The following is a 26,938-nucleotide window of genomic DNA, read 5'->3' as shown; positions in this document are numbered from 1 at the left end:
TTCACTTAATTGTCTTTTCAGGTAAAATAAAAAAAAAAATTAAAATCAATTAATACACCGACGAAATCAACTTCAACTAAGATCACGTGTCACCTCTACGCAAATTATTTACTACTTCGAAGTAGTAAATAATATATTCTAAAGGTTTCATTTTTGACAATTATCTATACCGATAATGTTTATCTTAATATATATTTTCTAAATCTTTTTAGTCTCAAATTTTCTTATTACATGACTTACATAGTTCATTAGCTGTCCCAAGGGAGTAAAAGATTATCTCCAAATAACACATATATAAATATATGTGTTAATATATATTATACTGGCTAAACACATTGCAATGAAATAGTTTTTGTTTTTAGAACACTTTTCTGTTCATATTCAGTATTCACATATGCTACTATCGGTACTCTTTAGGCCCGAGCAACGGTTTTCATTCTTGTGTGTGACATTTACTTCAGTCCTTAGCTGTGTTTAATTGGGAACAACTCGTGTCACTTTGAAGGCTATGCACTATAACTGACAATCAACCATATAGCAAGCATGTTTATTTCTGCATACAAATAAAAAAACAAAACATAGCAGAAATAAAGGAATTACCACCTGCAACATTTAGGAGTAGATTTGCATGTGCTGCTTTGCTTTTCACAAGAAACTACCTGGCATAATTTGACTCAATCGTATGATAATTACGATTGAGTCAATTGTAATTAAATCAGTTTCGATTATGTCACTAAAACTAATAAAACTTCAAAATTCTATTTCATAGAATTAAATTTTTTTGACATTCTAGTTTTCTGTTGTGTTCTACGTTCATGTAAAAATTATTTTTAACCTACCCTTCCTCTTTTTGCTCAATTCAACTTACCCAATCACGAGCCACCAACTCCTCTGACGCTGATTGGCCGTCAACTAAGATCACGTGTCACCTCTACGCAAATCTCAAAACTCATTTACGCACAGTTTTGTTCGTTCTCTTGTTGTGGTCACTTAAGTTTACGTAGCGGCGTCGAGCTGCGCTCAGAAAACAGCGCAGTGACACAAACGATCCCCAGGAACTTCCCAAGTCAAACTCAAAACCCGGCCCTGCCGAGCAACTCAAGATGGTTTTAGAAACAATTTCAAAGATAATAAAAGTGCAGCTTCCAGCCTACTTGAAGAAGCTGCCGCTGCCGGAGACTATCGGAGGTTTCGCGAGGTTAACAGGTAATTTACGGCAGCCGCGGTGGTTGTAACGTGAGGATGAACTCGTGAATTGTTCGGGAACGATTCACACTCAACACTCAGCTCTGATCAGTAGCCTGCACGGGCATCACAACTTTACCAGCGCTTTGCTTACGCTGTGTCCAACAATGTGAGACCTTGAACAGCGCTTAGACAAATGCAGGAAGACGAGTGCATGATGTAGTTTATCTCACGTGTTACATAACTTTATCTCAGAGCTGAGGAACTTCAAGACAGCTTCTGTTGGTAACGATGAAAAACAAACAAATGATCTGCAACGTAAAGACTTTGCTGCCCCGTTTTGGGTCTTTTGGTTTAAATTTCACTTTTGGCTAGCAGCAGCAGTTTTTGGGCCCAATAAAAAGAATAGATTTGATATCCTGTAAGAACATGATGTCAGTGCAGGCTCGCAGGGTGTGCTGTCATGCATTATAAAATGAGGGAAAGACTTGACTATAAGTTTGGGATATGATCTTGCAAATTCATATCTGACTGACTGCCAACCTATGAAATTACACCAATGTATATTTCAATAAGTCCTTGTTTAAGCTATTTTGCATAACTTTTTACCTCGATTCTTGTTAAAAGTAGGGCTGAAATGAGGACATAACAGTGTGATCACGGTTAAATATTGAGAAATTTTTTTTTTGTCATCACCACAGTGTTTTTTTCATTATCACGACAATCTCCCCACCACGCTGTCTTATCTATTAAGACAGTTTATTTTGACAGAGGACAGTAAATTTGCAATAGCAATTGCAAATTTCTGTAGTGTGTTCTTTAAACTTTGTATACTAAAATTGAACTGGAACTTTATGCAATTGGTAAACCTTGAGTTTAATGTAAAAAACCCCACACATTATGATTTTAATAAGTCACAATAATGCTTGGAACTATCCATGACCTTCAGCATCTTGGATACAGTCATTTCAGTCAGGACTCAGTGGACTCTATCCAACAGGCTGAATATATGAATGGCATGCAAATCATGAGTTATTATAGACAGTGATGCCCTGGCCTGAACAATTTGTGGTGTTGAAAAATGCAAAAGACAGGACATCAAACATAATGGTTTGCTGATGCAGTTACCAGATATTTAATGAAAAAAAAGGATCTTTAGAACCAGGACTATCTGCAGCTTTTAGTCACATCTTCAAGTACTTATCTTCCAAGCATCTATTTAAATAAGTAGAAATGGTAACACAAGTAAAAAATAAGAACAAAAAATATAAAAAGCTTAAAAAAAGGGCATTCAGTTCTAATATTTTTGTTTAAGTACCAGCTGTTGTTCAGTGTAGCAAAGGGAAAAGTATGGTGGTCTCAAACTAACCCCCCAGTTTATCTGCTTAACTGGTTATTTGACCTAGAGGTCTTACATTTAAAGTCTTAGAAAACATTTATTCACCTTGTTTCCTGTTCCACAAGTACTTAACTGTTTTTACTTATAATCTAAGATCCATAGAAGCTGAAACTCTAATACTTTAATGCATCACATAGATGGATTGGTGAAAAAAAAAATCTTGAAATGGCCTCTGTTTGAATGCTAACACATCATATTCCCCTCTCTCTGCGCCAAACCTCAATGCTGTAATAGAACCTGGAGAAGCATTGTTTTTGCAGATACATTTGGAGATCTTCCAGGACAAAGCTACACACTCAAATGTTTCAGATTGAGCAAGTTTTAATGTCAGACAGACATTACTTGTGTATATACAAAAATCAGATTTTAAATGCTGATTTAATCATTAAGGGGAAAAATATAGCTAAGCAAAGTGTTAGGGAAAAAAAGTAATGGCATGTTCTTTGAAAATGACACATTATTTCCTGATCTAAATAAATTCCAGAACAGATGAGAAACAAAGTCATTGATATGCATCACTTAGGAGAGGGTTATAAAACCACTCAGTGAGCCTCAGAAAGAGTGATTATTCCGATGTAACTGTGGTGAACCTTCCCAGAAGTGGCTGGCCAAACCAAACTCCTTCAAGTCCTTTTTGACGACTCATCCAAGAGATGAGATCCCAGAATGATGTCTGAACACTGCAGACCTCATTTGCTTCAGTCAAGGTCAGTGTTCAGGATTCAGCAAAAAGAAAGAGACGAGGAGAGCTTCAGGGCCTAACTTGCTGTCAAACTGCCATTGGGCAGCTCTGGCTGCAATAAAGCCATCAGTATGTGAGTGTGTGCATAAAAGGATGAATGACTACATCTAAATAAATCAGGATACTGCATGAAGTGCAATATTTCTTGCCAGCTATCTCAGAAAGAAAAACAGCTATTTTATAGCGATTAATTACACATAATGTAAAATATTTTTACGTTATGCATCATCTTAAACAATTGTTTCGTACTCAAATGCGGATAAGTTAAAAATAATTCTACAGAGAGACTGAACCACTATCCTACACAGAAATGTAAAGACTCACAAACGATTGTAGTTGTTGCCCCTAAAAGTGGCGCAAGCAGATGCTATTAGGGGGCAACTGAATTATTATTGGGTAAGGCTGGTTTACATGTGTCTCCATTAATACTTGCAAAATGATCTGAGCCATTTGGTTTTAAAAAAAAAAAGTATCTACCTCAATATCAAGAGGTAGATACTTTTTTTTACAGCTCTGTATAAAGTGCACAGAGGCATAAAAGCTGGCTTTAGTATACATTCCAGTTGAGCCCCAGTCAGTTTCTTATGTATGTCCACAGTGTCTGAGTGGCTCCGGTTGCTGCCTCTTCTTGGGATTTTGGCCCTGCTGGGCTACCTGACCATTCGTCCGTTCCTGCCCAAGAAAAAGAAGCAGAGAGACAGCCTGATCAACCTGAAGATACAGAAAGAGAACCCCAAAGTGGTCAACGAGATAGACATTGAGGACCTGAACAGCGCAAATGTGTGTTACTGTCGATGCTGGCGTTCCAAAACTGTGAGTTGACGTCTTTCTTGGCTTTGACCGTGGAATCCTATAAAAGCTAACTTGCAGTCACAAGTGAGCCTGTGTTTTGTTGTGCATTCTGAAGTAATGAAAGTTAAACAGCTGTTATTTTGCCATATTAAAAATATATAGTATCATTAGGGATTTATGCAACTTTCTGATTCACTATTTCTTATTTCCTGTTTTTAGTTTCCTGTTTGTGACAAGTCACACTTAAAGCACAACGAACTAACTGGGGACAACGTGGGACCGCTCATCCTCAAAAAGAAGATACTATAATTGACCACAGAAAGAAGTGTACATCTGACTAGTCTGTACTTCATCTTTTCTTGGTATTTTGTTTTCCTTATGAAATGCAGTCCATTGAATTTTTGTAGTTGGGATAGTTTTGTGGGTTTTTACTTTTTTTAGTTAAGCTCTCATTGGTTTTCTAATTTACAGAAATAGTTGTTTATATATGATTTTAAAAGTGTTTGTCTCTATATGTCAGGATTAAATTCAATTTCACTGGGACCACTTTAATGGAACAACCCAAAGCGTTAACTTTATGATACCTTCTTATAATGTGACCTGGAGCTTGAGGGCTGCTGTTTGTTCCACTCGGTATAATTTAAATGAAATACACAATTTATTAGTCCTACTTGCATGTAACATTTTGCCTTGTATGCCTTCATTTAGTTGTTTCTAGACTATTTGCCAGCTTGAGTGCCAAATTGTTTTCACCACAACACTTTAGAGGTGTGATATATTTTCTGATAGATCAACATGTATGTATGTAATGATGAATGTATGTATTCATAATGTATGGGATACTTACTGTAGATTCTTGATGTTTTGTTCATAGACAATTATTGCTATGAGTTATGTTGTGTTGAAACATTTCAAACCACTGTGCTGTCAAGACTTTTCTCTTTCAGTTGCTGTATTTACTGCATTTTACTTCTTGGCAGAATACTTACTGTAGTTTGAAGCAAAAAATATTTTTTGCTTCAAACTTAACGTTGGTTTTTACAATTAGTTCTTTGTTCTCTATTTATAAATGACATCATGTATGTTAATGTTTGCTAGGCTAAGTTGTTCATACTAAATGTTAATAGAGCTGGTCATGAGTAATTCAGTTGCTTAAGTTGGCAGAACCTCAACTTCTTTGTCAATACTTTGAAAAATCTGCACGTAACTTAAGCTGAAAATTTAAGTGAATGTCCCTTTCAACTCAAGTTTATCATGTCCCGTGTTGTCTTTTATTTAATTTCATTATAACATTGTATTATGCGCATGTGCTGCAACAGTAAACATAATCAGCTTAGGCTGCTCTGGAAGTTGAATAAAATACAAAGATCATGTGCTTGATGGGCTTGATGTTCACCACCAGTCAAAAGTTCAGATTTACATGGTATTTTCCACACTTTATGAAAATTTAAGCGTTATGCATTATGGTAATGGATTAAATAGAAAGGAACCATCTCGTCGTTAACTTGTCAAGTAACAGAACTTTGTATAATTGGCAATACAGACTCAGTATTGCTCCATTGCATTGGGGAGCAATGTATTGGTTGCATTTCTAATTTAGAAGTCAGGATAATTTATTTAGGTTTTACTCCCTATCTGTTCTGCCTCCAAAAACAGCTGGTAGGGTAATACATAAAGTAATTCTTCCCTAAGCTGTTAGGGTGGGGATTTGAGGAGAAGTTGTTGGAGATTTCAACATCGTTGAACATTCTCAGCAATAAGTGGGAAAACTTTAAGAGTGTTTTTCTTACAATGTAAAAACTAATACAAAACAATGCTCCAGGAGTTTTTCTAATGTGAATAGATTTTAATTTTGAAAGAAAAAACACCTGTGTGCATGCCTTTTTGGAACATAGTGCATGGGCTTGTGTTATAAAGCAGCTGTTTAACTTCTCAGTTTAGGTGAATTTGGCTTCAGAGATAAATTGATGTGAAAAAAAAAGTGAAAAATCAAAACAAATCTGCAGAAGCACAGGATGTCGAATAAATAAAAGATTTAGCTACCGATATATTTGGTTATACGCATAAATCGGACAATTTTGTAAAAATGTGATTATTTATTGTTTGATAAAAATAATACTGTAAATTAATCATAAATAGTGTCTTAATTTGAATATTTTACATAAAATGTAAAATTAAAAACAGCACACTGCATATTTCTGTAGTTAAAAAATACATTTAACAGTCATGTAAAATTTGTTCATAATCTAAAAATAAACAATCACAATAAAGTTCAGATAAACTTCAAAAGTTGATTGAGAGAAATTTTATACCACAGTGAATAAAGTTAAAGCAATGTTATGTGCAGATTTAAATAAAGTGGGACATCAAGATCTCCTGAGTTGTAAACTAAATCAAAAAATATCCACACACTCACTAATTACAAACATAAAAAACTGCACAAACATACAGCATTAAAATAAAAAGATTTAAAAATGTGGATTCTGCATGGCTTCCTCTAAAAATTCATTCAATCACACACCATCTCACCACTTTGTAAAATACAAATCCTTATGTTAAACACTACCATTTCAGTTTAAGTACCATTTACGGAAGTAAGAAATAAAACCACTGGATACTTTGAATATGACAAAAACATTACCAGTTTGCAAAAATGTAAACTGTTTAATTGCCTCATGCTAATTACAGAGTATTTAAATAAATGTTCAGTTCAAGTTCGACACTACAGGAGCTCTGGTGTAAAGTTCATAGAGCATGAATGCACACAGCAAGACAAAGGAAATGTGTTTGGAACTCAGTGCCTGGAAACCACCTGCTGCTATAAATACAGGCTGATTCCAACAAAGTTGAGCAACATGAAAGCCACTCAGTGGCTAAAGAGCAGCTGAAGAAACTGACGTTCAAGGTCTTTATTAGATCAAGTATGTCAGAGAGTACTCTCGAAGGTGACAGTTTCGGTGTCATATTCACTTCCTGCCGCGGTGCCTAGGGGATGAAAAAGGAGGGAGAGATAGTGGAGATTTTACAAGTAGTGCCTGGATGATGCTTACATTTTTCATGAAAAATAGAAGAAAAGGTGAAGACAAGCTTAACTAAAAGAAGCAATTTTAAGCTACTGACTTTTCAATATTACACTGGTGTTATACTAAACATTAGATCTAATAATATGCAAATTCTTGCAAAGATATCGGAACGGTGAAATACGGAAAGCAGAGGACTTGTATTCACTACTGGAAGGTAGCTATAGGAAACTGGGTCACACAGGGTTGTCGAGTTGAGCTGAATTTTCAAATAACAGATTTTACCCACCTAAGAAAAATGTTGATAAACTGGGTTTGACTCGCTCACTACAGGTGGGGGTCTGCGGTCTCTGCAGCAGGCGAGGCCCCAAGATCCCGATAATCAAAGCCCCTACCGGGGCCGTAAGAAGGATGGCGAGCACGGCCACAGTCAGCACGTCCATGCCGTACTTTATCTGCTCCACGTTAGCCTTTGCTCTGGCCATGTCTAAAGCCGTAGAGCCTATTGCTGCCTGAGGAAGACCCAAAGACAAGCTGTGATTTGTTGCTTTACTCATTGATTGCTTTCTGCTGTCATTAAGTAACGACTGAAATGGAAACATGTCAGTGCATGTACTTTTAATTAGTTTTTCTATGACGCCTGCAGAAGCACACAACAAGAAAAAAGTTTACTAAAGAAAAGTTAACTGACATTTCCCAGCACTGACTCACCTGCACTGTTGCTTTGGGCATCCATGCAAGAGCTATGAACACTTTTTCTTTTAAGTTGAAGCCCGCACGTGACACACACACAAAAGTGAAGAGTACTCTAAACACCAGAGCAATGAGCATGGAGGATATACCCAGACCTGTGAGGACATAAGAGTTACAAGGGTACAGCACACCACTTCTACTGAAGAATGCATACTTTAGGTTTGATGAAGCCTAAGTTTTCCTTTCTGCTTTAATCTTTTTTATACTTCGTCATATTGTACTGTAGACTTTAGTGTATTTCAATGGGATTCAAAGTGTCAGTGAAATGATTCATGCCTTTCCTAATTTTTTTTCTTTTCACAACTGAAATCCAAAAAGCCACTTGAGTCGACAATCAGTTTCAAGTCTTCTGGTCGAAACCACCTGGGCAATTTGATTTAGGTGTGTACTTCGACTGGGCCACACACAATACTTTGAGGCACATTCTTACACTGTAGCTCAGGATATGTGTTTAGGATTGTCCTGCTTCCTCCCTGGTCTCAGGTGCTTTGCAGTTTCATGGATGTTTTCTTCAAGAATTTACTTTTATTTTGCTCCAGTCATTTTCTCATCAACTCCGATCAGCTTCCTGGTCCACCAAGGAATGTCTTTGCAACAAATATATTTTAGTGTTGTTCAGTATCATCTGCAGTGTTCCTCTCTCCCTCAGCATTTTGCAGGAAGGCTAAAATTCTGAATTTCTAATTTGACCAGAGCATCTCCCTTAGATTGTCTCCTATGTCCTACATGGCTTCTGGAAAACCTCTGTCATTATTTCAATATTGGCTTCTTTTACCATTTCACAAGCGAGGTGAGATTTGTGGAGGTCTCCTTTATACAGATTCTCTGATCATTTCTTGCACCTCCTCCAGAAAAGGCTTCTTGGTTGCTTCTGTAACTAAACCTTTGCTTGTCTTGTTGACTTAGTTGGACAATGTCCTACTTGGTTTGCAGTCATTCTATATTCTCTCCATAAACAATCTATAAATCATTTTCCAATGTGTTGCATAAACTGAGATACAATTGGGTACAAAATGGTACAAAATAGATGAAATGGGTACAAATAAGAGGTATGAACTTAGCCAGAGCCATTATTTTCTCTTTGTAATACTGTTTGCTCACTAATGCATTTTAACAAACCTCTCAAGTGTTCAGAGAGCAGCTACTTTGATATAGAGATTTAAACTTAACAAAGGCATTCATTTAATGCAATTGGTTTTTTAAGGCTATCAGAATAAAAGTTTCTTAAAAGCCATATATACAGTCCTTCTTCCACTTTACCATTACCTAATACTTTGTGTACATCATTATATAAAATTCAACTAAACGTACTAAAGTTTCTGGTTGTAATTTCACAAAATGCGAAAAAGTTCTCACACACTGTTCAATGTTTTCTATTTAGTTTGCAAGAACCAGACACATTTTATGGAAGATCTAAAGAGACAAGCTGGAGGTAAATGACAGCAAGGTAAACACACAAAATGATTTTAGTACTTGCAGAACAGGTGATAGTGCTCACATCTGTCATGTCTTGTTTGGATATGCAAATATATTTACATACATTCATACAGTCACATTTGAATTTTTCACAATGATGACACTGTTATTTTAAAGACTTTGGGCATCCATCTCACCAACTGTAAGTCCCTCCAGCTCATTGACTCGAATCTCAGCTCCGATCAGTCCGAACAGCAGAGGCTGAAACACGTACCACGCCCAACTAATCACTTCCTCTACATGGGCCTTTTTGACAAACAGAAGACAGAAAATAGTATGTTTAGCATAGAGCAAACGTAACTTGTAATAACTTGTACACTGTATCAATAATTAACATGTAAACAACACACCTGCTGTGGTAACATACTCTTCAAAATCTGGGTGGTATCAAACTAAGAGTGGAAAAGAAGGATTGGTGATTGACTATGGCTTCCATGTTCTATTACCTTTTCTTCCCCCCAGCCAAGTCCAGCCAGGAAAGATAAAACCAGGGTGCAGAGGCCCCCCGAGCCTGGAATCCCTGCCACGTTGCTGCCAAACACAGCAAAGACAGACAGACCCAGCACCAAGAAGGAGCGCTTCATCACCAGGTGTTTCTACAAGAGAATATAACTGATTAAGAAACAGACTGAAGAAATCGAATCAACCAACATGAAAAGCTTCATTTATCGCATGTGACCTCTCACATGTCGACTGTAGGAAGGTTAACCTTTTAACGGATGCTAACTTTAGAAATCCTGAACTATCCCTTTAAGAAAGGCAAAGCAGCATAAGATTGCAGACCTGGTCGAGACTTGGAAAATACTGAATAAGGAAGCCAAAGAGGATCCCAGCAACCGTCCCTCCTCCAACCTCCAGGGCACCTCGCAGGACATTATACAAGGTGGATCCTGAACAAAAAATATTACAAGCAAATTAAGCAGTAAATTATTCTTATTTATTAAATAAATGTTTGTTTTTTTATATGTATATATACTTCAATGAAGTATAAATAATTTAAACAACATGAAGCACTTCATAGAAAATTATAAGTTGTGGCTGCTTTAAATAATATAAAAATGTTATTTTTAATTGATAACATAGAAATACATAAAAATACAGTCAATCCGATTAGCATTTACCTCATAAATTTAAAAGTTTTAAATTACTAATCAGAATAATGTGCACATTTACACCCTCTACTGTGTTGCTGATAAACTACAAGCCAACATTAGTGTTCTTTTCTCCCTCAGTGTGATTCTCATTATTGACCTCCCAGCTGCGTCTCCCTGGGAGACAATACAGGCGTTTTGTTTCAAAAAGCACAAGACTGACTTATTATACTCTGAAAACATAGGGTACCTTCTGCAAAGGCCATGCCCATGCATGTGGTGAACCCTGTGATGGCGAGAATGTCATCAAAGCTTCCAGCCGCCATCAGCAGGGTGGGAATGCCCTTTTCCACGCCGTATCCGTCCTTCTGCAGCCGGAGCATCGAGGGCACCACCACGGCCGGGGACACGGCGCCCAGAACAAAGCTGCAGAAATATGGATTTATTTTACTGTTGCTAAAATGAAAGAAATTAATAATTTGTCTTTTCTGCACAGGAAGGTAATGAAAACAACATAATTGGATTCAAAAGAATTATGTTTGCAGTAACTGAAGGAAACAGGCCATGTTTTTAGATCTTTAATATAACTGCAAACAAACCTCTAAAAACTAGAATAGCAGAAAATTTCACATGGTCTAATGATAGCAGAGAATACTATTTATTCACAAACAGGGGAACAGTTTATTAGTGATTCTAAAGTGTGGTGCCTTGAAAAAGTATCTGTACTTGTCTTTTTCTACTAAAGTAAAGTGTGAGAAAGTTTGTGGTTGAAAATCAATTCAAAATGTAAATAATTTCATTGGTTGAACAAGGGTTTCTAGTGAGATAACACAATAACTCAATCAAATTCAAAAACACGGTGTATTGCAGAAAACTAACACTGTACATCACCCTGAACTCACCATCCTCTAGCTTTAAAACTGGTGGTGACAGAATCATGGTGAGTGAATAATGTTTTTCTATGGCAGCTAGACAGAGTAGATAAAAAAATTGAGGTAAATTTATGGCACTCAGTACTTTTGCAAGGCACTGTATTTCAGATTCACTTACAACTTTTGTAAGTGAAAAAGTTGTGAGTAAATGTTTTTCAAAAGTTTAGATTTACTGTCAACTTTCCTCTTGTCTTGCAACACAATGTAGAAAACAAAAGGTGAATAGGCATTTAAATTAGGCCCTTTACCACTTAAATGACAAAATTGTAAATTATCATAACTTTAAATACATGAACACAGAGTGCAAAGGGTTGCATTTACCCAAGAATAAAGCCCCACTCCCACGGCAAGCCCATGAGGAAGTGAGAGAAGAAAGCAGCAGTGCTGGCTTCGATCAGGCAGGGCCCAGCTCCTACACGTATACACACGGTTTTGAGCTTCCTCAGAGCCTGACAGTAGAAATGTACATGTTATAATGATGCATGTCTTCTATTTTACAGAAAGCATTGGAAAGCCCACGTTTTTCAGTACCGAAGAACTTTAACTATTTCAACTGAAATTTGAAGCTTTTTTAGCTATCACTGTGAACCAAACTTGCTGTTATTATTTCAAGGAAATTTAGAAAAACTGCAATAATTGGAAGATTTGGCCCGATGTAAACAGAATCTGCCTCTATTTTGTAGAGTCAGTGTTCTTAATTAAAGCCATTGTATGAAGATTTGAGGTTAAACTATTAATAGTTCTGTAGTTTTTTAAAATACTCATATTTCAGTTAACCCCTAAACTTCTCTATGAGAATGAGTCATACCTTGGGATCCAACCCCAGGCCAGCTCTGGCCAGGATGACAGCCAGAGCAATGTTTCTCAGGGCAGCAGACCATCTGAAGTTAATGTACACTGAATCTGTTACAACAGGAATGTTTCTCAGCAGGAAGCCCATCAGCAGCATACCTGCAGCGCAGCAGAAAGGGTGGGAAAGAGGAAAGAAGATCCGCTTTAACTCTGTTTTACCTGGGGTTGTCTATCGTACAATACAGATCATGTGAACAGATTTTAGATGAATGTGACTAAATGGGGGAAAAAACTGAAGACTAAGCAGAATAAAAATAAAGCTTTTTGAAAAGAATCAATCAAAGCTGCTAACCAAAAACTCTTCTAGATCAAAAGTGAAAAAACTGAACATAGAAGCAATAAGCTGGCTCCCAACCTTAAGCCTCAGGGACCACTGTCCTGGATGTCTTATATGTCCAGCACACCAAAGTGGAGAACATTGATGTATCTGGACCAGTCAGTCAAAATTAGCTCTGCTGTCAGTTATATCTAATATGACGACTGCAGTGACTGATTCATAGCTAATATTATTTATTTAAATTGATCCAGTGTAAAAGAGCTTCATTGTCCTTTCCATTCTTAAACATAACTGATATTATTATGCTAACATAATAATACACAAGGGATATTATAGAAAAAATACATCTGATATGATGCACATTTAGGTTTGGAGGTACAAAAAATTTAATGTGTACAGTTGGAAGTCAGAAATTGATGCCTAAATGACAATAATTTGTTTAGCTTACCAAGGAGAGGAGGAAATGGTGGAAGTGTTGGCAGCTGGATGAGGGCGACTGCTTTGCCGCCGAGGAGCGCGAAGAGAAAGAGTATGGTGATGCCAAACAGATTCCCCCCGGGAAGACATTCTTTCTCTGTGATGGACACAATCACCCCAAAGAGTACAGCTGCCAAAAGAACTGAAGAAGGAAAAGAAGACAGACATTAACTGAAAGACAAATTATCAATTTTGTCACTTTTGTCAGTTTTTTTGAAAAACAGAAAGGTACAATGAAAAAATTTTAAAAAACACTGCCAGATATTTTGTAACATAACCACTATGTTTTATTTTTCTCAGTAACTATATCAAATGTTAAAAATTCCAAGCTGTCTAGTGGAACAGTGGGGGATTTCATTATTAAAAAAAATGTCGAAGTTCCACTGTTAAAAAACTGATGTTGGGTAAATCATGTTTGGGGCCAGGTGTGGGAATTAGTGATAAAAAGGAGGCGTGTGCGCCGGAAGACGCGGCGCAATCAGTAAGAAAGACGCTCATGTGTCGATCTGCGCAGCGGGAGTTCTGGCCTTATTGTCTGTTTAAACCAAAGAAAAGTAACAAAAAAGATAAAACATCGATTAAGGTTCGTCCCAGCGCCACAGATCGTGCCCGAAAGCCTGGACCGGAGTTTGCACCGAGGAAACGCCGCCCGGTGCAGAAGGACGACGCCAGAGCATGGAGGAAACCACCGGGGGGGAAAAGGGACGCTCCCGGTGAGATCTGGACTTTATTTTCTTTTGGGGGATTTTGGGTGGTACCACTCTTCTTTTTTCTCATCTTTTTTGGGGTTTTTTGACGTTTTGGATTTTTCTTCCGGGATTGAAGACAGGGATTAATACGGAGCGACGCTTCCAGGACGTTGTTAGATTTGGAGTTATGGGACTCTTTTATGGACAAAAATGTAAAAAAGGAACAGGACTATTGGGACTATTTTGTAAGTGTGGTTGATGGATCAACCCGAACAAGGCGAATCAGACCCTTAATTATTTTGGGTGGGTTTTGATGTTGATTTAGGTTTATTAACTATTCAAATTTTGGGTTTCTGAATAAATAATTTCTGGTGCAAACCTATTAATTTCGTATTGAGTGGTTGAACATTTGTTGTATTTCAAATTAACCCGGTAACACTTATACTCTATTTACCTGGGACAAGATCCCCCTTGTGTGTTTTTTGTGAGTTCCGCTTTATTCAAGCCGAATATTACAATTTTAACCCACTGAAAACCTGCAACGCTTTAAATTTTGTATGTTGAATACACATCTAAATATGTGTGAAACCAAATCATTTGCAAATCAGTACTGTTACTGTATACACATGCAAAAATGTAAATTAATGTAATATATAAATTTTTAAAAATTCCAAAGGGAAAAAACAATAAAAACACTTAGCCTACAAGTGAATCCTAGTGGTTACCTTTGGTAATGATAGAGGCAAGGAGGCCTCGTGGCGGACATGGGCAAAACTTGCGAAGCAGCGGGCAACAGACCAATGGTGGTTCTGTGTTGGTGCCAGCATCTGCCACAGGATGCAGAGGGATAAAGTAGGTCGTCTCCTCTGTTATGTTTGGAGTCGAGCAACGCCGCACCACCACCTTTAACTGATTCACGTTGAGATGCTTTAAGGGAAGAATCAAGACAAAGAAAAGAGAGTCCATAACATAGCAGATAGACTTTAGGATCTAGATTATGGTGTAAACATGCTGAGACATGATGTTTTTAACAGTTACCTTTGGGTAAAAATGATTGATTTACAACAGAGCACAGCTTATTATGACCATGTACTATGTTCTTCATCAATGGGAGCATGCTAATAGATTAGAAAACAGATATTCTTTTAAAAAGAAATACTAAGTTGGGTGTGGGCTCCAGTTTTTTCCTTTTCCTTTAGCTTTTACCTCAATATGATTTGGAGAAGGAATAGTGATTCTATCCAGCAGTGGGGTGAGCACTGGGCTGGGTACTGGACTGGGTGCAGGACTCGGTTCAGTTCTTGCAGGTTTCTCTGGGTTTTCCTCCATTCTTGTACTACACCGTTTTTCTGATTCTTTTGCTTCTTTATCACAACAGGTTGAACTCACGGTTGAGCTCAGCCATTTGAATTTCCTTCACTTCTTAAGTGTCCAGCCTCTCACCTGGGGCTCCTGTTCATACATCTTATGTTCTAATAAGAGTGAGAGGAAAAAAAAAAATACATAAATATTAAAGCAAATAGCACACCATTACCATTAAAGGAAACTGTTTTACATTCAGAACAAAATGTCAAGGTCAGTGTTTGTAGCTGTAAGCCAGGATTTAAACATATAAAAGTTTGCTCTTTCAAAAATAACTTGTACTGCTGCTGCATTATCAGTATTTTTTAATGTCAATTTTTCTTTTTATCCCCACTTTTTTATTTTTTTTAATCAAAATATTCCTTTAAAAAGTTACGTAGCCTACTTATGTTTTATATCCTTGAGGCATTATCGTTTTGGCTCTATCTGATACAACTACAATAAAACAAATGAAAACAGTTTGGGAAGAGGGTCCAAGCAGACAGGAGTGACCAGATTTCATTTTCAAAAAACTTGAACGATTTATTTCTGCCAAGTTGTTGTTTCTGGCTGACAACTTTATTGAAAAATTACCACCAGGCAGAAAGGTGCTCCAAATCCTGCCAGTTTGCACAATCCTGCCTCCATCAACAACCTCAATCCAGTCAACAGAAGGAAGACGCAGGAAAAAAAATTTCAATTCCTCAGCAGTCAGAGAAAAGTTGTCTAGATAAGCTCTCAGTTCAGACCACATACAAAGCGGCAGCAAGATGCATGAAACTGGGTTTTGCAAATAAGAATAGGCAAGCTGTAATAGCAACTAAAACTAGTCTGCCAGTATTCCCTCAGTGTCTAAATACAAATGAATGCCACACTTTCCAGATTTGTATTTGTTTAAGATCTAAACTGATTCCCTTTTTCTTCATACTAATGTACAACCTTGTATTGGTCAATCCACATATCTTATGTTTTGTTATTACATTTGAAACACTGTAGGAAAAAGCAAAATAAATAAATAAATAAATAATAAAAGAAAAAGTCTTTACTGGCTCATCAGCTCCAATATTAAGCCTATTGTGATGTACATCAAATTACACATGAAAGACAAAAATACTACTTATTTTAAAAGCGTACACTGTAAAATAAAATCCAGCAGTGGAGATATATACCCAATTAATCAGCTGTATACAATTATATATATATGTATGTATATATTGTTGGAGAAAACAATTGTTAGTATGCTAAAGGGCATTTTGCTCTGCTAATGCTAATACATTAATACGAAAATCTTGTGCTCAATATATATCAATGGGCCTATATGATACACTTAAAATAATAGTACCTTATCCCAAACAAAATTTAAGAAACTACACAGTTGAATAGTGCATTAAAATTACCAATGACATTAAGAAATTGTGAGTAGCTAATAGTAACTGTGACATTGCAGGCTACTATAACTCCAACTTAGATACAGACACTACAAATAAAGGCTGTATACCATCTACTCCAATGTTTTGATAGCTGCTTAGGGCAACAGACGTTTGATAATCCAATTCTGAAAAAGCGCACTAATCAATGCTTACAGCTCGACCATATGGCACAGCTAGCTAGCGTTAGCTCAAGCAGGTAAAGCGGTAACTAACTAACGGTAACAATACAGTTAGCGGGCTAGAACATTAAAGACATGTCTGTTGCTACACTCGGGTCCAGTGACGTTTTTGTGCGCTGCATTAGTTCGTATTGTAGCGTTAGCCCACAGAGGTCTGGTCACACAGTAATAGCCACTGTAAACTGTTGAAGCTTTCAGATATCGACTAGCAAAACAACAATCATACATTATCGGACATATTCATCTACACTGCGACTGCTAAAAAGTTATTTCTGTTAACTAGTCGAAGTGTCTTACTTCATCGACCCGTTTGTAATGTAACCATGGGTCAGTGACAGCCTAAAACCGTGCTTCATGTGTTGAAAAAAAGCATTCCGGTATTAATAATAGGCATGATTTCAGAGAACAAAACTAATCTTACATAAACACAAAAACTCTTGTCCGATATTGTGCGCCTGCCTCCTTCGCTGCTATAATTGACCGTGCTCCGTCCAGACCCTGAAACCCCCGTGTCCCATTCCGGACTCACGGTTGCCACGGAGACCCTTTTTTTAACGTGTCTGTCAAAACTCTCTAAATAAGAGCATCGCAGGAGAAAACCCGCTCACCTCATACCGTGAAAACCCGCTCACCTCATACCGTGAAAACCCGCTCACCTCATACCGTGAAAACCCGCTCACCTCATACCGTGAAAACCCGCTCACCTCATACCGTGAAAACCCGCTCACCTCATACCGTGAAAACCCGCTCACCTCATACCGTGAACACCGTAAGCCATGGTTTGCAGAGTGTCACTGACGGCGACTGTGGTTGTGCTGAGGAACAAACGCCAGGTGGGTACTGGGAATGAGGCGGATTAGTGATAGACAGGCAAATATATATATATATAGTGCGAACGCAAGTTGGGGGTGGAGGAAAGGGAGGCGGAAACATTCACTTTTCAGTGCTTACATTTCGCATTGTTTGCTTCTGCAATTTTTGTTTGACAAAACGAAAGGGAAATATGGATTTTTATACTGTTTCCTTTTTAATGCACTTTTCACTTATCATAATGTTTTGTATAATGTGCATGTTGTACTGAGAACCAAATAAGAACCATATATATATATATATATATATATATATATATATATATATATATATATATGAATTTTAAAATGTATTTAAGCAATGACAATATGACTTTACTACTACTGTATTATATATTTTTTTAAACATTTAATCACTCAGCAAAGTTGTGACTGACCATTTTATGAAGTGCGAGGATATTCTGTTGAAGTGATCATCACAAAACCCAAGAAACACAGCAAAAAGGTCTGACCAAGTTGGAGAGAAGTAGGCTAAGAAGCAGGTTTAGTTTGCAGAACAATATACCAAGCTTAGAAAAAGTTAAATTTTTGACATCATCTCCCAAAACTGGAAACAATGTTTGCAGTTATTAAATTTGTTTACAACAAAAAATCTACAAAGACATGACAGTTCACCTAAACTGATGCTGGGCAAGAAAATAATTAATTATGGAAGCAGCTAAAGAGCCCATGGTAACTCTGGAAATGCCGAAGAGATCCACAGATCAGGTCAACCACGAGTTGTGCCCTTCACAAATTTAGCCTTTCTGGCACACTCTAGAGATAAAGCCTCATTTAAAGGAAATTCTCAAGGTTCCTTTGTCAGTTGAGACACAAATATAACTTTTTATCCAACTTCAAAATATGTGCATGTTTTAAAATGACCTCGTCTAGGTTCATGCATAGTCCAACTGGGAAACTGGGACAATTTCCTTTTATAAATGTTCTCCATTACATTAGAGCAGGTGTGTCAAACTCCTTTTCGTTTTGGGCCGAATCAAGATCATGAAGGCTCTTAAAGGGCCTGCTGGGCCAGAATGTGTTGATAAAACCTGTTCAAACTCCTGATATGTCAATAAATTCTTAAAATTACATAATATTATTGAACATTTTCTGAGTCCCTTCAGGGACTAATAATAAATGCAAATTTTTATTTACTTGCTGTATAAATCATGGACTATAATCCTACATCAACTAAATTGTCAAGAAACTGGAGGGATTGATTGATATAAATTGGCAGTAAACAGATAAAAACTGCATTGATATGATTGATAATACAATATTTAATCACACTTAATGTTTAGTCTAGACTGTAGAGGGCCACTTAAAAAGCTATGGCGGGCCGTATTTGGCCCCCGGGCCTTGAGTTTGCACATGTGCATTATAGGGAGCTTAAGCTGATTTGGTGAAAAACTAGGGGCAAAAATTACAGACTCCAGATGTGCAAATCTGATACAGACAAATTCCAAAAACGTTTTTAGCAAAAGGTGGCTTCATATTTCAAGTCAAGTATTGGCCTGGGGGGAGCATAATATAATTTTATATTGCACATTTTGAGATTTTTATTTGTAAAAAAAAAAAAAAAAGTCTGAAAACTTTCAACTTTATGTTGAACTACCACATAAAATAAGTCAGAGGGAGATTGTGATTTTAAAGTTTCCAAAAGAAAAAAGTTCAAGGAGCCTAACTACTTTTACATGGCACAGTGCACTTGTAGTCTTCTGACATGTTTAATTTGAAACGCCAGTTTAGCACAGATAAAAAATAAAATAAAATAAATAAATAAAAACCATTCAGGGCAAACATAGACTATTATCAAAGCTTTATTTTGATCTAAAACTTTCCTCAGTTTACTGATGCTGAGAATGTCACCGGTTCTTCACAGTCTCCATCCTCCGTCAATGATCTGTTCTGTTCCAGTGACATAAGCTGACTGTGAAGGACATGGACACAAATCACAGATGAACTACATTACTTTACAAAACACACAAAATTCATCAGCATAAGACTGTTTATATGCAAGCACAAAGACTACAGCCAACCTGGTACCAGTGTACCACATCTGACTTGACTCACCTCATCTGATGCCAGGTATACACAGAGGTGCGCCACCTCTTCAGTGGTGCACATTCTTCCAGTCTTCTGTCGAGCCATGAAGTTCTTGTAAGCCTATACAGCAATAAGATTTATGGTATTTATAAACTTTAACAGCCAGCAATCAAAATGTACGCTTATGAAACTTGAGATAACTTGCAGGATACCAGTGAAATAAACACAAAAATTGTTAGTCCAGAGTATACAGTACTTGTTCTGGGTCAGGCTGAGCTTGGATCCTATCCCTCAAGGACGGTGTATCAACAGTTCCTGAGAAAATATATAAAACAGCAGGTCAGAAATTATTTTAGTAAGCAGTGTCAGCTCTGTGACTAATTGGAGGATGCTGATAAGGAAGACAAGGCCAGGTATGCTCCTTAAGTATTATCATGGATAAGTATGAGATTGCACTCACTTGTGCCTTTGAAGTGACAAAAAACAGGGTACACAATATATTCCTAAAAGCTTAGGGTGAGATTTTGCTTGATAAGGCTCCTAATTTTTAAGAACTCCACTTCACTTACTCAGGACAATTAAAAATGATCAATAGCAAAGAAACAAAACAAAAAAAAAAAAAAAACTGACAAAATATTTTTGTCCAACACTGACCAGGACAAACACAATTGCAGCGAATGCCTTGCTCGATAAAATCAGCAGCTATGGATTTGGTGAGGCCAATGACAGCAGCTTTGGAGGTACTGTAGACGCAGCGGTTCACAACACCTACAGCCAAGAAGCACATGTCATTTATTCTTAGACAAAGATGCCAAGCAAATATCTGAGAAAAAATAATAAAAAAAAAAATAATCATACTTCAGTGACGTTGATATATTTTTTCTTTTTTACCTTTTATGCTTGAAGCAACAGAAGCCATGTTAATAATGTTTCCAGACTTTTTTTCCAACATCTAAAGCGATAAAATAAAGCAATCTTTTATTAATCTATTGAGTGAAATTCAATTTTGGCAAATTTGCCTCAATCTGAACAAAAAAAGAGAAAGAAAATCGTCAAAATGCGATGCTGATTTGTAACTAGTTCCGAGGTTGGATTAAAGGCTGGATTAGTAACTGGACAGTCACAGTTCATCATGTCACAGGCTCAGAGTAATACAGCTAATCCCAACAGACAAAGGTTGAGAACAACTTTAGGGGCATATGTCGCTTATTTTTCCACAACATTCTACACTATGTTCTCTCAGCAATGAAGTGAGCTGTCTTAAGAATATAGAAAATGAAGAATCACCTTAGGGAGGAAAGCTTTGCACATGAGATACATGCTTCGCACGTTCACATTCATGGTGAAGTCCCAGTCTGCTTCTTCACAGTCCAGGACGGTGCCGTGGTGCACAAACCTGTAAGCAAGAAGCCACAATGGACCCAGACTGCAATAGAGAATGTTCTTTTGGTGTCACAGTCGAAGCTGTGACCATAACGTCCAACTCAAAAGAATAAACTTGAGAAAAAAAGGGGTTTCCTCTTAAAGGTAACATTGGATATTTGGTAAGGGGATTGATAAACATCGCAGAATGCTGTTAAAGCGTAGCTCAAAAGACGAGTACTCGTACTTTCATTGGAGTTAATTTGTTCTCTATGTTTAAATAGATTCACTGATTAACATCACAAGAAAAGTAGAGTACCCTGCAACGTTGAACAGCACATCAACGTGATCATGTTCCTTTGCCAGAGCTTCCACTTGGTCCTTTTTAGTCACATCCACCACTTTAGTCCTGATTCCTGGTCAGAAAAATATATTATTTAAATCTCTTTTTTATTTATCATGTCACAGTTACTAAGAAACTAACTGCATTTCCTCCCTATGTGATGAAAAGATTAGTTCAAATTAGCTAGGTCAAAATTAGCTAGGTCAAACAAAAAATCAGCAAATGCATTACCATTGTAAAATTGTAGGAGAAACTTGCTGCATTGGAAATCTAAGCAGACAAAAATACTTCAAAGTCAGAACAACAGTTCTACCAACCAAAATCTCTTGTTATATCATATCAGTAAAGCTGTTTGTGAGTTAAAGAAGCAGTCATGAAGACTAAAATCAAAGATGTGAGTGGAATAAAAATTTTCCCTAGATAGAAAACATTACTTTTTCTTCCAGAAGGAAAGAATAAAGGTGGGACAACAAAAGGCAGTTTCAACCTTTTTAGAGAAACCACTTTGAATATAAGTGGTTTAGAAACTACTTTTTTGGTCGTTTCTAAACTGCCACAAAACATTTGTGTGCACAACACACAAACGTGTGTTGTCTAATTATACTTTGCGTTATATAATAATTTGATTTCACCTTTATCTGATCTGCTTGTTGTTCTGACTTTAATTCTGTGGGACAGAACCAAATGTTTCTTACCTCATCTGATGGTAAGAAACTATCAGATGAAGTTTGTCTAAAATTATCTTATCTTTGGAAGAACAGCATGCAAGCCTCTCTGATGTGGATTCAGAGGAATTCATTCCTTAGCTCATGAGACTCACAACAGTTCTGCACCTCTGTAATAAGTAATACAGAGTTCAAGTCTGTAACCAATTAATCCGTTCATGTTGTGTTGTTTATATATCTAAACTGATCAAGAACAAAACATCTTGTTATGCTGCTAGTTTTAGGGTAGTTAGTAAGGACTAAAAGATGGTTTTAAAAAAGGAGTTACTGCAACGCCTCCAGTCTGTTTTACCCCAGTTTTCCAGTAGGTGGCAATCACAACCAACAGAAAAACCTCTTGCCTTCAAAGGCGTCCAGCTCCTTCAGCTTCTCTCCATTTATGTCTGTGGCTGTGACACGAGCTCCCTCCTTTGCAAATGCCTGTAATAATAATAAAAAAAAACTTGCCTCACTAATGCGACATTATTAGATTATTCTGATTTCCAAATCACTAATATTACATGAAAGAAGAGACTATCTACAATTAAATTTGCAATGAAAAGAACACATAACTGTGTTACAATTTAAATTTGTATTACTAAATACATTTTATAGTGCAACCTTCACACTGGATGTTTGAATCTACAGAAGTTACTGTTGCAACTAAATGAATTTATGGCTTCAATGTTCCATTATATCCAGAAAACAACCTTCTGATAGAAGACTTTGACACATCTTCGGGGTCCATTGAATTGAGGATTCAAGTGTTTTATTACCACTTTGGGGAGAGTATGACATCAGGGTTTTGCAAGAAGATTGGTCTGAACATATGTTTACCTCATTTCTGGGAATGCTGTTAGAGCAGTCATTTACAGACCACTGACATTAAATGGGCTCATATGAGCCAATTTTGATTTCAGGAGCTTTAGACTTTTCAAAGGAAAGGCTTCACTTTTCAAACAAATTTTCAGAAAAAAAAAAAAAAGAGAGACATTATTATTATTTTCTTTTTATAAAAGCACTTTACTATTGCTGCAGCGCGTCCAATCCCTTGGGCGGCAGCAGACAAAACAATCACTTTCCCATCCAGACGGCCCATAGTTTTCACTGTGAAGAAGAGAAACCAAACAAATGAGGAGCATTGATCAGATATGAGCTGAATTTGATATTTGTTATTCTTCACAAAATGTCAAGCATCTGTGGGATTCATTACACTGTCTATGAGGTGTTATATAATACCTAAGCCTGCTGTAAACTGTGAACACAATACCTGCTGACCAAGATGTAATGAGTGACACTTTGTTTCTTTTTAAACATGGTAGTTTGAACATCTTAGACACTTGAACAAAAAGAAAAATAAAGAGTAATTTAAATTCCTCACCCATTTAAAAGGGTTTGATCACCAATTTCATAAGCTCTTGGCAGAGTGAGATGTTCTTCTTTTACTGTGAATTGTAAATTAGTATACCACTGAAAAGTAACCTGTATATGTTCTTTCTTCTGTTTTTATGCATTGCATATTTCTATCTTTATGTGAATCCATTTGCCTCTCACTTTGTAAATGTTGCACAAAAATGTCCCAAAGTAAAAGATAGATTTATGAGAAATAAATAAATTTTTTTCAGTAATTTATTTCTACTTGCAAAGATTATTGCTTACAGGTAATGAGACACTGAAAATCAGTTTTGGAAAACAAAATATATTACATTAAATGGTTTTATAAACAGAAATGTTATGGTCAAGTGGTTGGTCAGCACTCATTCGGCAACATACGTTTTTTTTTTTTTTTGATCTTATGAAATAGTCTATTTTTCTCAGACACTAAATGTAACGTTTTCCTCATGTTTAAGCAACAACCATCACAAAAGTCCCAAAAGAAACAAAGGCATCGAATAACTGTGAAATTAATATGCATAAGATTTCACTTGTTTTTAAGTTTTTCCAGGACATTTGGATCTGGACTTGTGAATGATGACCATCACAAACTCTTAGTGTTCACCACATAGATGGACATGACAGAGAGCATTAAGAAAGCTTTACAAAGCAAGACTTTTACTTTTTCTGAAGACGTTTCTGGTTTTGGATTCAGTTTGATTATGTGCTGTAAAGAACGTAGATAACCAAATAAACATTCTTATTCTGAAATGGTAAATGAGCTAGTATCACAATTTTCGTGCATTAATGTAACATTTTGCTACTTAAACATGAAATCATGAACAGCATATTTAAACAGCATGAAACCTTTTGCATGTAGATTTCGTCGACATTAAGACAGCGTCGCAAAAAAAAATACGTAAACCGAAATGTGCCAACAGTCAGCCGACATGTAATAACCTTTACTGGAAGAAACAAGAAAGCAAACGCTTCAAACAGACGTGAACTTTAGGTGCAAACTCACCGTCGTCTTTTCGACTGAGACAGAACTGCACCACACAAAGCCAAACGTGACTGCCTTCTTGCGCAGTGATTGGTTGGAAAGCCGGAAGTGACTGTTAAGGTTTAAAAAAAGAACTCCATATCGAAGTCCTCTAATGAAAGACCTACTGCATTTTTACCACAGTAAAAATTGTTACAAATTATTCACTGAGGCCGTTAGCATACTAAATTGACTCTTTAACAATGTTTGCAGACTGTAACCAGCAGGAGTCACTGCTGTTCTTTTAGTTTGGAGAATGAAAACCTAAAAAAAAAAAAAATCATATTGTTTGAAAAGTTGAATGACATGAAGGAATAATGCTACTTTTTTATATTACTGAGAGCCACATAATTTATTCTTCTTTTCTGGGAAAGATAATCTAAGTTTCTCATTTATTTATTTATTTTTTTTAGTTTCTGATTATCATTATTACAGAAAAACACCTGTATTCCAAGAATCTCTAGCCTAATTAAACATAATCTCAATCGGTGACTTCTATGTACATCTGTGTTATCTACTTTCACAGGCACTAACAGACAATAGATAATGAAACATTCATTTGCTGTAGAGCTTTTCATTGGCCTCGGTAAGGCACTTGTCTTGACTGACCTTTGATATCTGGTCAAAGTTCTGCATGTGGCTGTGCATGAGGATAAAGGCCCTGAAAATCTAAAAGCAAAGAAAACACCTTTAGGTCAATACAAGTATCAGGAAATAACTAAAAATATGCACTGAGGGAAACTAGTCTTATAACAAGCAGTTTGTAGTGGTGACAGTAAACAAAATTTCTCTCATCAAGAGGAAACCTCCGGTAGAACCTGACTGTATGGTCAGTCACTTGCCATAATATTTGTAGACACTGAACCATGAAGCTGGAGACTCATCAGCTGGAGGCCTCTGTTCTTGCGTATCGTGTCTTGAAAGGTGCTTTTCAAGACACAATACGATCACATTGTTGACCACCTCATTCTCCATCAAGGGCAACCTTTTTGGTAAGGGCAGGAATTAATTTCTGCTGGATTTCGTATCCCTCAATTTTTGCACAGATTTGGTTTACAATACGATCCGGTGTCTTTCTCGTGCAGAGCTATGACGTCATTGGCCTGCAAGTGTCCTGACGATCTGTGCTACCTCATTACTTTGTCTTATCTTGCCACTTCTTTTTCAGTAACAAGTAATCTATCGCCTTACTATTCCAAATCCATCAACGTATCAATCAACTTGTGTTGTTCTTTGACGAAAAACAGTATGATAGTTCTAGTTAATATTTTTCTAGAATTTTCTAAAATTGTTTAATGTAATTAAAAATATGTCTTTTTTGGGATACTCTTCATTTATCCCATGTTAATTCAGCTGTTTGTCTTGACCCTTGTGACTCTCAAGAATATATAAACATGCAAAACATTTTGTCACCGTAATAAATTGTTTTTAAGCTTCCAAGTGTCTTATGTCTGTCTTCCAGCTCTCCTGTTAAAAGCCCCAGAGATATTTTGGACCAAGATGTTTTTTTGTTTTTTTTTTATCTCCTGCATAACACAAATCTCTTGGCTACTATATCCAAAACGAGAAACATCATAGGGATGAAAGAACACCAGATCACACTATGTTCCAAAAGCTTTGAAAAGCCTCCAGCTAATCCTAAACTCTGTGTCAGGAGTTTGGATGCAAAATGGAAGGAGACATCATTTTAATAAAATTATTTTCAATTCTTTTTAAAAATATTGGTGAAGCACTTTTTAGAGCGTGGAGAATTGATAGAGCCTCAAAATGTCTAAAGGAAGAGTGGAGGAATACACAGGGACCTTTATTGGGGAATGTGTTTACAGTTTACATTCAAGAGACAAACATCTTCTCTGTTTTTAAAATTAGGCTAAACAGTTTTAAAGAAACTTAATTATTAATGCTAAACTTTTGTAAATGGCAGATGTGTTACATTTTTCTAATTTTTGATCTTTAATTACACATGACAAACTTCATAACTAATCCTAGATATAAAACGAAAAATGCATGTATTTCGTTATGGGAGATGATGATGGAATTTCTGTCCTCACTGTGAAAACAGATTTATCTTTTCTGCACAAGCTTTGTGAGACAAATTGCAACTCAGGGGCTGAATTCAAATGAACGCTGAATACTTTATAAGCAGTGCACAGCTGCTGCTGCATAACAGACTCTGAGATTCCACAGAGAAGAAAATATAAGGGAGTCTACCTAAGCTGTGGGATAAGTATTGATGGAAAAGAATTTGATGTTCTTGACGATTTTACTTAGTCTTTATAAAGTTAGTTTAGACCAGTCATTGTGTAATTTATGAATGCAAAGCTAAATTGTTCCAGAACACTTTCAAAAATGAGGCAAAGTAAAAGCTGCATTTATGTGTCTTGTTGCAGCACTTTAATGGTTTATTGATTGGATTGAGTCAAAGGAGAAAATGAGAGAACCCCCTCCTGGAGGCAGCATATGCAGTAAATCCAAGGAGATCTGTCAAGGTAGTCTATATGGCTAACTATGTTAGTTTAAATGTATCAAGTTAATGGGAGTTGAACCAATACAGTGCATTGCCAGCATCGAAATAGTTCAT

General features: G+C 36.6%; 3 protein-coding genes across 6 annotated transcripts; 1 reads left to right on the top strand and 2 right to left on the bottom strand.

The window, feature by feature from the left end:
• The first annotated feature begins 1,027 nt into the window (after nucleotides 1-1,027).
• Nucleotides 1,028-5,493, top strand: cisd2 (CDGSH iron sulfur domain 2). The gene is made up of 3 exons (XM_055041144.1): nucleotides 1,028-1,206; nucleotides 3,925-4,139; nucleotides 4,338-5,493. The coding sequence occupies exons 1-3, from the start codon at nucleotides 1,104-1,106 to the stop codon at nucleotides 4,425-4,427; spliced, it is 408 nt and encodes a 135-aa protein (XP_054897119.1). The 5' UTR covers nucleotides 1,028-1,103; the 3' UTR covers nucleotides 4,428-5,493.
• Nucleotides 5,494-5,904: 411 nt separating this feature from the next.
• On the bottom strand, nucleotides 5,905-17,524 carry si:dkey-162b23.4 (sodium/hydrogen exchanger 9B2). 4 transcript variants are annotated; one of them, XM_055041142.1, is made up of 13 exons: nucleotides 17,364-17,524; nucleotides 14,892-15,157; nucleotides 14,411-14,612; nucleotides 12,968-13,138; nucleotides 12,199-12,341; nucleotides 11,712-11,839; nucleotides 10,709-10,884; nucleotides 10,151-10,257; nucleotides 9,814-9,963; nucleotides 9,505-9,613; nucleotides 7,850-7,986; nucleotides 7,428-7,650; nucleotides 5,905-7,103 (listed from the first exon to the last, which is right to left on the bottom strand). In XM_055041142.1, exons 2-13 carry the CDS (start codon nucleotides 15,012-15,014, stop codon nucleotides 7,045-7,047), a joined length of 1,728 nt encoding a protein of 575 aa, XP_054897117.1. In that variant the 5' UTR covers nucleotides 15,015-15,157; nucleotides 17,364-17,524; the 3' UTR covers nucleotides 5,905-7,044. The 4 variants fall into 4 exon arrangements, with proteins under 4 accessions (XP_054897117.1, XP_054897116.1, XP_054897118.1 ...); XM_055041141.1 differs by having other exon boundaries at nucleotides 17,388-17,524; XM_055041143.1 differs by lacking the exon at nucleotides 17,364-17,524 and adding an exon at nucleotides 17,244-17,291.
• Nucleotides 17,525-19,290: 1,766 nt separating this feature from the next.
• bdh2 (3-hydroxybutyrate dehydrogenase, type 2) lies at nucleotides 19,291-24,399 on the bottom strand. Its single transcript, XM_055041154.1, has 10 exons — nucleotides 24,340-24,399; nucleotides 22,969-23,048; nucleotides 22,304-22,382; nucleotides 21,214-21,310; nucleotides 20,820-20,928; nucleotides 20,424-20,484; nucleotides 20,187-20,300; nucleotides 19,789-19,847; nucleotides 19,560-19,652; nucleotides 19,291-19,416 (listed from the first exon to the last, which is right to left on the bottom strand). The coding sequence occupies exons 2-10, from the start codon at nucleotides 23,038-23,040 to the stop codon at nucleotides 19,363-19,365; spliced, it is 738 nt and encodes a 245-aa protein (XP_054897129.1). The 5' UTR covers nucleotides 23,041-23,048; nucleotides 24,340-24,399; the 3' UTR covers nucleotides 19,291-19,362.
• Nucleotides 24,400-26,938: the final 2,539 nt, after the last annotated feature.

Source organism: Poeciliopsis prolifica, unplaced genomic scaffold (assembly GCF_027474105.1).
Source record: "Poeciliopsis prolifica strain line A6 unplaced genomic scaffold, Auburn_PproV2 SCAFFOLD016, whole genome shotgun sequence".
Taxonomy (NCBI): domain Eukaryota; kingdom Metazoa; phylum Chordata; class Actinopteri; order Cyprinodontiformes; family Poeciliidae; genus Poeciliopsis; species Poeciliopsis prolifica.
Note: the sequence above shows the minus strand (reverse complement) of the source record. Positions and strands in the feature narration are given on the sequence as shown.